The following is a 10,699-nucleotide window of genomic DNA, read 5'->3' on the forward strand; positions in this document are numbered from 1 at the left end:
GATCTAAACCAATAAAAAGCACTTTTATACTAGAGTAAGTGTGTCTACCTGAAGAATTTATACTTGTATAACTAAATTAGTTTCACTACACCAATATAAACTGGTAAAACTTTCCTGCGTAGACAAGCCCCAAGTGGCAAACTTTTTACCCTAGAAATAAAAGATCTCTATTGCTTGAACTGATGGGGAATTCTTGCAGCTGCCAATAGTTGAATATCCTATATTCTCTTTCTTTGCCAGCTTCTCGAGAGCAGTGTTGTCATACAGCACCTGAAAGTGTTTGGGTTTGTTGCATACAAATGAAAAGGCACTTTGTACTGAAGTGTTTTATAATATAGAGTTCGCTATTTTTTTCCCCTGTGAAAATGTTTGGGGTATAAAAATTATTTGTAATTTCTCGTTTTCAAATGTGTCAGTGGTTTTTTGTTTTGTTTGTTTGTTTGTTTGTTTGTTTGTTTGTTTGTTTGTTTGTTTTTCAGGAGAGAAGCTATAAAATTGTATGGTGATAAATCTAAGTAAGTGTGTGAGGAGAGTTTGCAGGCTCATGGCCTAAATATGAAAGGACTCAACAAAAGGACAGGGAAAGAACAGGTGTTACAGAATTAAGATCCTGTGACTATTGATAGGTTATCACATTGGTGCAGAAACACACATTTGTTTTTGAATGTTCTATAATTAGTAATATTTTGTCACTTTGGCACACACAGCCCTGGTACCTAACGTCGTTTCCAATTCCCCAATTAAATAAATCTCATGTTTCTCTGTTGATTTCATATGGCTAATCACATGAAAACGTTGTGCTTGTTGAGGTCTTTCATTTCACATCCTATATGTCATATATTTTATATTTACAGATGAAGTTGGTGGCGGCTCCTGCATTTTGCTGATCCTGTTGTGCATAGCAACTGTTTTCCTTAGCGTTGGAGGAACTGCACTGTACTGTACCTTTGGAAACATGGAATCTGCTGTATGTACTGACTTTGAAGCCAACGTGGACTTTTACTATACCCAGATATTGCAGGGTGTGGAGGAACTTAAACACTGGATAGCCTTCTCTTAGTTGACAGGACAATACGCTGACAGGTCACCAGTGATTACCAGAGAAGGTAAAAAAATGGTGATTTCAAGTTGTCTAATATGTGCCACCTTTTAGGTGACGTACAATTGATGACATAAACCTAACCTTTAAATACCAGTTGAGAAGGACTCTCTGATCTTGTAATCAGGTGGGGAGAAATAAATCAAGTGTGGATTGGGAGAATAAAAGCAAAATGTCATTGCCTTCACCTTTTGAAACCAAGAGAACCAGCCATTCGACATCTTTGGGAAGTGAAGAAGAAATAACAACTGATCCGCCTCTGTACAGTCTCCCATTGCCACACATTGTAAGCAATCTTTGCAATCTTAGTGAAAGGACAATTTTGATTTACAGCTGTTTGCACAAAAGTGTTGCCTCTCGCTATCATGCAATAAGTCTGTGTTTTATGAAAATGTTTCCTTATTTTTCTTTTAAGTCTTAATGTCTTTATTTTAAATGACCTGGTAAGCTGTTTAATTATGGGTGGAGTGAGGAGAATGCATTAGCATTCGCAGTGCCTCATACTATATAAAGGGATTGACCTTATGTCTTTAAGTTTGTGGGCAGTTATCATGAGTGGGTAAATCTGCAGGCAGTTTTGCCAGATTCTATGGAATTTTAATCCAAAAATTGGATCGATTCGTGTTGGAAATTTGTGGGATTTTTCAATGAAAATTTATTCCCAGAAGACTTAAGTGTAGAAAATTATTCTTACTCATACTAGTAAAGCAGCTTGGGCCAATGTGATTAGGAATCAGAATAAGTGGGTTCTCTTTCCAACTTTACCACTCTCTTGCAGTGACTTCTCTGCCTTAGTTTCCCCATCTGCAAAATGGAGATAATTATCCTTGATAATTATCCCCCTCTGTAAAGTGCTTTAACATCTGCAGAGGGAGAGTGGTATAGAATTATCTGGTGTTGTTATAAGTGCCCAGAAGTTTTGTTCAGGTTGGCATAGAGCCAAGACCAGCTACAAAGTTCAGAGGTCAAACTGCCATGTGTTTTTCTATTTACCTCTGAGCTTTACTGAGTCACTTTGAATAAAACTGATTCTATTTCACCATGTCTGGTTCTCAAGGAAAATCCTCTCCATCTCTTTGACATTTTATTTCACCCTGATCTTTCAACTCCTTCATATATTCTGATCACTCCTTTCATGGAGATTTACTTCTCCTAGATTTTTTTTCCTCTCCTTTTCCTTTCAGATTCCAGGTTGAACGGGAAAAACAAATCAAACTATTTTGAGACTATCGATATTTTCATTTTTGCAACTTGCAATCTTATTTATATGGGAGATCCCTTCATACTAATTTATTATCAGTGGAATAGTTTAAACTTGTGTTATTTTAGTCCATGGTTCATTTAGAATATATCATAGAGATTAACAGAGCAGTTCATATCTCACCATATTCATTTTAGTCTTCTGTCTGCAGACTTGGGAAGGCAGCATTGTGGTCATTCATATTTAAAAAGGTAACTGCAGCAAGGAGACTCAACATAATTTTTAAAATGCCAATAAAATCTTCAAAGCCATAGAACACATTTGGAAACATCTAAAACATGGGAAGAGCTCTTAGAGTTGCAGTGTATCACATGTATCTGTCAGGAGGAAATCTATGAACTCAGGGCCAAATCCTTGGGTACTGTACACCTCTGTGAAAGGGCCAATAGGGGATACTGTTCAGAGTTGCAAGAGCCTTGGAGAGCCCATGGATTTCACAGGTAACATTATCAAAAGTTTGTATGTCCCATTTTCACATGTGACTTAGGCATTTTGGATTTGATCCTATGCTTGTCAAAGTCAATGATAAAATACCGGTTGACTTCAGTGGAGAGGAGCAGACCTTTGGAGCCTAGGTCTCTCTGCAACTCAGTGGGACCTAGTTTGTAAGTGCCTAAGACTCTCTTGAAAAAGGGACTTGGACATCTCAGACACTTGATGTTTTAGACAAATTTGCTCTAAATACTACTGGGGGCTGTGCCCCTGCTTGCTATGCTTCCAAGCCCCCTCTCTCTGCAGGTAGGCAGCCTCAGCTCTCCCCCTGGCCGCTGAGGAGAGCCGGGCTGTGGCGTGGCAATCTTGTACCGCCCTTTCCCATGCCCTACACCAGGCCAAGGCTGTGCCAGCCCTGGCTCTCCCACTCTCTCCCCCCAGCCACCGAGCTGAGTCTGTGCCAGCCCCAGCTCTCCCACTTCTACCTCCACCTCAGAGGAACAGGAAAGGAGGGAGGCCATGCAGCTGAAGGTAGAGGCAGGCAGCAGGATGCAGAGTGACATGTTGAGGTCACTGTCATCCTGCAGGAAGGGGTTGATGTTTTTTGAGAGAGAGCGAGAGAGAGATTATACAAAAGAGGGATCCCCACAGCAGGGGTGGCTGAAATCCTGGCTTCATTTAAGTCAATGACTGGATTTCTCCCTAACTAACTCTCCCTGGGATGGGGATATGTAGGGAGCCTGGCCTGAGGACCTGTGTTATCACAACATGGTGTAAGTGGAGGTAGTCATCTGTAGCTGCTAATTCTGTCGTTGTTTGACAATAACTGTAAGTGAGTCAGCTATGCAGGTGCCTCAGGTCATATGGGTTGCAGTCACAGAGGAGGATTCCATCTTGCTCATCATTCCTTTAGGCAAAACACTTTTTACTCTGGCTTTGCTCCCAGGATTGAGATTTGAGTCACTTAAATTTGCTCTGTTTTTCAATACCGGTTGACCGCCTCTAGTCCAGCGCGCTCTGGTCCAGCAACATCCATGGTCCAGCATGATTTTAGTTAGCTGAATGTCCATTTATCATGGGTGTTGCCAAGTTTTCCATGGTCCGATAAAGTTTGTTTACAGCCACCAGTCCTAGCTCTCAGTGTTCAGGGCTGTTACTTAGCTCTACTTTACCCCAACTGCAAGCAGTGACATCCTGTGTTTGGGGAAACTCTCTGGTTTGGCATGTGTCAGATCCCCAAGTTGCTGGACTAGAGAGGTTCAACAATTTTTAAATTGTAATAATGAATTGTTTTAAATGAACTGCTATTTTTTGCTTGTGCACAGCCCTTCGTATTTGTAGGGCAGAGAACTGCTGACAAGATAGTGAAAAACAAGGTTGGATTGTAGGGCCCTTTGCCCTAGTCATGACCAGAATATGGCAGCTGCTTCTGCTAATGGCTCAATGAACTAGCCAGTGGAAGAGCTCTGAGATGAGTGTTGTTTGAAATTATACCTCTTCTGTCTCAGGATACAGTCTGCTTGGCGACTACAATTCACTCCACCCAATGTTTTAAATGCTTACTAGGTTTATATGATGGTATATGTTCAGGTTTAAGTATTTACTGTATAAAATAACATGAAGTGAAATTATCAAGATATCACTCAGAATTAGAACATGATGATGCTTTCTTGTATTTGCAGGTAGGTTGTCCCTTTAGTAAGCTTGACTATTCCTAATGCACTCTCATGAGTATTTTTTTAAGTGAAAGTTGAAATCACTATTTTACAGAAAAAATGGCTTGTGTGGTTTTTGTTTTATGTACCCCATCTCTGAGGGTTGGCTTACACCTTAGGAAGCCTCACTTGCAGCTTTATATTATAACTAGCAATTTAAAATGTCTAGATTAATGAAAAACTTTTGCTTTCTAAATGAAATATGAGAACAATATTGTCTTTTTTTCCCCAAGTAGGGCCTTGTGTTTCATGTTGTTGTAATGCTGGGTTAATCTACAAAGAGAGAGGGAAAATTGCTTTTATATTCTGAAGTGTTACTGGCTGGTTCAGTACATCACTTTGTCTGGGTTTATTTATTTAATTCCAGTTGATTTTAAAGAAATTCTCTTATTTTCCTCTTATTTTTTGTAAACTGCTGATGGAGTGTTGATAAGCATGCATTCAGTTGTTACCGAACTGTATTTATAATTACTGTGCAGTTAGTGTGTTTTTGAGTTTGTGTAACTTTTGAGTTTGTCAATGTTTAAGCATATTAAGTTTGTTTAAAACTCCAACTGTTAATTTCAGCTTAAAAAAAAAAACCCACGTTAAGTGTGTGTGTCACCAAAAACATCCCGCATTGGAGCCAAAAGTATTTATTTAAAAGTATATCAGATACAGAGATCAAAGATCCTTATACTTTAGATTCATATTATTACAAACTATTTTAAAGCTGCTCAATTGTAAATTTTAAAGAGATAATTGACAAGGTAATTTTTAAAAAGCAGTTCACTTTGCACTTGATGGCCTGCACTGTGGCATGGATGCTTTGTGCTGCATTGCCAGAGTAAAGCCACTTCAAAATCCACATAACTGGCCACAGGAGGATCACCAAGGGTACCTTCAGTGACAGAGCCAGTGTGACTGCTCCTTCTCTGCCCCTCCCTGCTCTGTTGCTTGTGCTAAGGGCGTGGCAGGAAATTATGAACAGTCTCTAGCTGGTGTAATTTAGAGCATCTTTCCAGCTGAGCCTGGACTGAACCTTATTCAGATACCTTTGTAAAACGCTGGTGGCACTAATTCTCGTTTTACATGACAGTTCTGTTAGCAGAAATAGCTCACGTGGGCTATGGTGGATTACCAAATGCTTGGTTAAGTACACAGCAATATTACTGTACTTGGAGTAGGAATGTAAGCGGTTAGTTGAGTGACTACTTGATTAGTCATCCCCCCCCCTTCGCTGCTTTTATCATGGCAACAAGTGGGGGAAGCAGGAGCCGGTGTTTGGGGGAGCCAGCTTAAAAGCCTGTTCCACCCCATGGAGATAGTGCTCAGAGGGGCAGCAGAAGAGGCAGAGGCGCAGCAGGGGACCAGATGCAAACTGGGAATCAGCTGTCCCGGATCGCGCAGAGTTCCAGATGCTGCAGCTCTGCCCTTTAAATGTATTAAAAGTCTGGCAGATCTTACTACATTTAAAAGACAGAGCCACAGTGGGGTTAGTTCTTAGGGCTGGGAGCTAACCATGCTGTGGCTCTGCAGTTTCCCCTTAATTGACTAATTGAGTAGTCGATGGAAATTCAGTCGACTACTCGATTAGCCGATTAAACGAAATTTAACATCCGTAACTTAGACATCAAAATAGTTTGTGGGTAAGGCCAACTTGGTGACCTTCCTGCACGTTCTGCTCCATTTAGATTAGGGCCTTGCAGTCTGGTAAATCCAAACTAAAGGGAAACCATCAATTCAAGAAATTACTCTTCTGCCTGAAAACTTTGTAGCTAGTAACAAGCAACAGCTGAGATTACTGTAACTGAAAGAAATGGGGAGGGGAGAAGGTATTTGATTACTCTGTGCATATGATAGCCAATTTCAATTAGTCCTCCCCCCATTGCTTGTAGGCATGTTCTACATAGCAACGGGGAGAGAACTCATTCTAAAAACAGGATTATACAATGGTAAATTTGTAACATCTGGTAGATGGATACAGGAGCTGGTGTCTTCTTCAAAGCTATTTGAAACTCCTTTCTTAAAATATGACTAGATTTCAACTAGGGCTGTCGATTAATCACCTTTATTTCAAGAAACTAACTAAAAAAATTAATCATGATTAATCCGTTTTAATTGGAGTGTTAAACAATAGAATACTAGATAGAAATATTAAACGTTTTAGATTTTTTCTACATTTTTAAACATATTGACTTCCATTACACTTTATAGTATTTTTATTACAAATATTTGCACTGATAAACAAAAAATGATAAACAAAAGAAATAGTATTTTTCAGTTCACCTCGTGCAAGTACAGTAGTGCAATCTCTTTAGCATGCAAGTGCAATTTACAATGAAGTTTTTTTGTTTCATAATTGCACTAAAACAATACAGTGTAAAACTTTAGAGCCTACAGTTCCATTCAGTCTTACTACTTGTTCAACCAGTCACTAAGACAAACAAGTTTGTTTACATTCATGGAAGAAAATGCTGCCCGCTTCTTGTTTACAATGTCTCCTGAAAGTGAGACCAGATGTTTGCATGGCACTTCTGTAGGGTATTTATGTGCAAGTTATGCTAAACATTCATAGATCCCTTCATGGTTTGGCCATCATTTCAAACAACATACCTCCATGCTCATGACACTCATTAAAGAAGTGTGTTAATTAAATTTGTGACAGAACTCTGTGGGGGAGAATTGTATGTCTCTTCATCTGTTTTACCACATTCTACCCTGTATTTCCTGTTACGATAGTCTTGGATGGTGACCCAGAACATATTGTTGTTTCAAGAACACTTTCTTAACTGCAGATTTGACAAAAAGCAAAGAAGATGCCAATGTGAGATTTCTAAAGATAGCTACAGTCCTCAGCCTAAGGTTTAAGAATCCAAAATACTTTCTAAAATCTGAAAGGGCCGAGATGTTTTCAAAAGTTTTAAAAGAGCAATACTCTAATGTGGAAACTACAGAATCTGAAAAACAAGCTTCTGCTGACTCAGATGATGAAAATGTATATACACTGGTCTGCACTGAGTTGGATCATTATTGAGCAGGGCCCATCATCAGCATGATGAAATGCATGTTCTCTGGAATGGTGGTAGAAGCATAAAGGGACGTATGACTCTTTAGCACATCTGGCACCTTAGTATCTTGCAACACTGGCTAAAACAGTGCCATGTGAACATTTCTCACTTTGAGGTGACATTGTGAACAAGAAGCGGACAACCATTCTCTGCAAATGTAAACAAATTTGTTTGTTTAAGCAATTGGTGTACAAGAAGGAGGACTGTGTGGATCTGTAGGCTCTAAAATTTTACATTGTTTTATTTTTGAATGCAGGGTTTTTTTTACATAATTCTACATTTATAAGTTCAATTTTCATGATAGAGATTGCACTACAGAATTTGTAATGCTAAAATTGAAACTTTATTTTTTACAATGCACACATTTGTAATAAAAAATAGTGAGCACTATACTCTTGGTATTCTGTGTTGTAATTGTAGTCAATATATTTAAAAATATAAACCATCCAAAAATATTGAAATAGTATTCTGTTATTGTTTAACAGCATGATTAATCTCACTTTTTAATGCAGATTGAATTTTTTAATTGGTTGACCGCTCTAATTTCAATTCGAGAATGTTCCTTTAATCATGTGATCACTCCTCTGAAGGCACTTTGCCCGCAGCCTCCTTGTTCTACCCCTCCACTAAGCGTGTTTGAAGTCTTGCAAATACTTTCGCTCTTTTTTGTTTTGGTGCCTAGAGGAAGGATGTACAATTTTGACTGCTAACAGTAGGAAAGAGAAAGCCACAGCAAAATAGTGGAAACTTGTTATTGAAATTATGTGAGTGAAGGACAAGCTTGAAATCTCAATAAATCAGATTAGGTTGAAATTGAGATTTCAACTGAGGGATGTTCCAATCATGACTAAATGGCTGCTACCCTCATATGAAAACAATGTTGCCTAATTCTGTTAACCAAGACCATTCAAAGGAACTAGCTATAATCTATAAGAAATCTAACATGAGCCTTCTTTGGCAAAGGAAGGCAGTAACTGTATTTGAGAACATCAGCTAAGCTTGTAAATGAAATATTGTAGCAAAAAAAAATAAAGTGTCCCAGAGAAAATGTCTGAACCTTTTGGGTGCTGTGATTTATAAGGATATAAAAAAAAGAGGGATTGCCTGTGGGATGAAAGGAAATAGGAAGTATTTCCAGTAATTAGTTTAGGCAACAATCCTAAAACATGCTTGTGAATCAAGAACTATTGGGCGGGGGGGATTTGAGTTTTTTTTTTTTAAATCCAAGAATGCATGTTTTGTAATACTTTTACTACTTTTGTGTCACACACATTGAGTTTTTCCTCTTGTTGTTCTGACAGTTTTACTAAATCCCTTGACTCTGCTAAATGCAAAACCAGTTAGTTTTCAGCACCATAATTTAATGTACCCATCATTCTAAAGTCAGATTGGTACTTTGTAACTTTCCAGTGCCCTAATGACGGATCAGGGCCCCATCTTGCTCTTATTGAATTGAATGTAAAACAAAAACAGAAAATCCTAATTTCTTCAATAGGAGCAGAATGCAGTATTGCCAACCACAGGTGCTCAAAAAATCATGAGTCACACCTGAAAAGTTTGTGAGATTTGGCTAAAAAATATGAGATTTCAGAATTTTTAAAAGGTGGTGGTTCATTTTATTTGCCTCTGGTTGTAGGCTGAAACCTAAGTGGAGGTTCTTATGTGATCACATGGACTCCAGGATCTGAGGCTTTAAGAAATCACCAAGTACCATCAGATTGGCAAGTTACAAGAGTTGGCAACACTAGTATGAGTCCTACACATGCTTTGTTGGTTTGTAAGCCTTGCACAACTGGTCAGTGATTGCATAGAGTCTCTTTGCAACCCTCCAGTCCCTCCTTACAAACTCTCTTCATGCCAATCTGTCATCCCCACGGGTAGTGGGTATAGGAGGCCAGGGGCGGCTCAGCCTCCCCAAACAAGATGCCGCACATCTTTCTTTGGAAGCACGCTGCCAGCCTGCCACCCTTGGAGCATTTCCACGTTCTGCCCTCAGGCCCCAATCACCCTAATGCTGCTCCTCTTCTTGCCCTCGCTCCCCCTCCTGCTGTCCCCACTCTCTCTCTTCTCCCAGAGCCCCACTGCTTGTGCTTCTCTGCCCTTCCATCAAGCCTGTCCATCACTCAGGTTTTTCTGTTCCCTAAATAAGATGCCAGTGTTATGCTCTGTGCAGTGGGTACAATGTCTCCTCCCTTCCAAGCTGCTGCAGGGCTGAATCACTCAGTGTGCACCAGGCACCAGACAGGGCTGGTTACGGGTAAGCGGTGGGGAGTGAGCAATATCAACTGAAATGGCCACGATAGGAGGGGAACCCCTGCCACTCCACCTGCCCCAGAATCCTTCAGAACCTTCTGGTAAACAGCAGACAGCAATTAAAGGTGCCTAGGGACAACAAATGCCCCTCTCCCCAGTTTTAATACTGGTTCAAAGTTCCACAATGGGTGGAAGGGAATGAAGAGGTGTGGGTAGGGGGAACCTCAGGGGAGGGTCCCTGTCTGAGGAGTGGGAGTGCAATATGAGCAGAGCTGTGGGGAGAGGTGGCTGAATTCAGGAAGGCCTCTGGGAAGAACAGGGGCTGAGGCCACTGTCTTGGTGCTGGTGGCCCCGACACTCCTAAGGTGCTTCCAGCACTCAGACCAAACCTTCCTGAATGTGGGGGGAAGTCATGCGCTACCCATGTCCAGCCGCCATTATTTCAGGCACTTGATGCTACTCCTACTTCGTTTCCACCTCACTGGAGGCTCTTCTTCCCCCCCCCCCCCTTCCTGCCCCGTGCCATGGGCTCTGTCTCCCATTCCCTCTGATGTCAGGTGCTCTTTGCCTCCACATCCTCTCCTCTCTTTATTTCTGTCTGGGAGATAAATCATTCAGGGTTCTGGGATTTTAAAGCTATAATGGGAACTAGGTAAAGCTGACATGGGTATTGTTATGCTGAAGAGGTGCTAGAGGCCATCAATTGGTTCTTTGACCTGAACAACTGGTACCTAAACTTTGTTAGTTTACATGCCACATTCCTTAAAACCATTGTTTGAAGTACCATATGCCAATTTCTCCATTTTGTGTACATTTATTTTACACCTTAATAGGTTTAAAATATGTATTTTTGGACACTTTATATCAAAATACATGCCAAAGGAAGCCT

The 10,699-nt window shown here is 40.3% G+C and overlaps 1 protein-coding gene across 5 annotated transcripts in view; it reads left to right on the top strand.

The window, feature by feature from the left end:
* CNST (consortin, connexin sorting protein) overlaps window positions 1-8,609 on the top strand; it is an 87,774-nt gene extending 79,165 nt beyond the window's left edge. For 4 of the 5 annotated variants that reach the window (XM_075924905.1, XM_075924906.1, XM_025190792.2 and 1 more), the window contains one exon: window positions 855-8,609. In XM_075924905.1, the coding sequence (XP_075781020.1) occupies window positions 855-1,060 (206 nt within the window). In that variant the 3' untranslated portion in view covers window positions 1,061-8,609. The remainder of the gene's footprint in view (window positions 1-854) is intronic. The other variant, XM_075924907.1, reaches the window with a different exon arrangement.
* The last annotated feature ends 2,090 nt before the right edge of the window (window positions 8,610-10,699 follow it).

This window comes from Pelodiscus sinensis, chromosome 3, assembly GCF_049634645.1.
Source record: "Pelodiscus sinensis isolate JC-2024 chromosome 3, ASM4963464v1, whole genome shotgun sequence".
Lineage (NCBI taxonomy): Eukaryota > Metazoa > Chordata > Testudines > Trionychidae > Pelodiscus > Pelodiscus sinensis.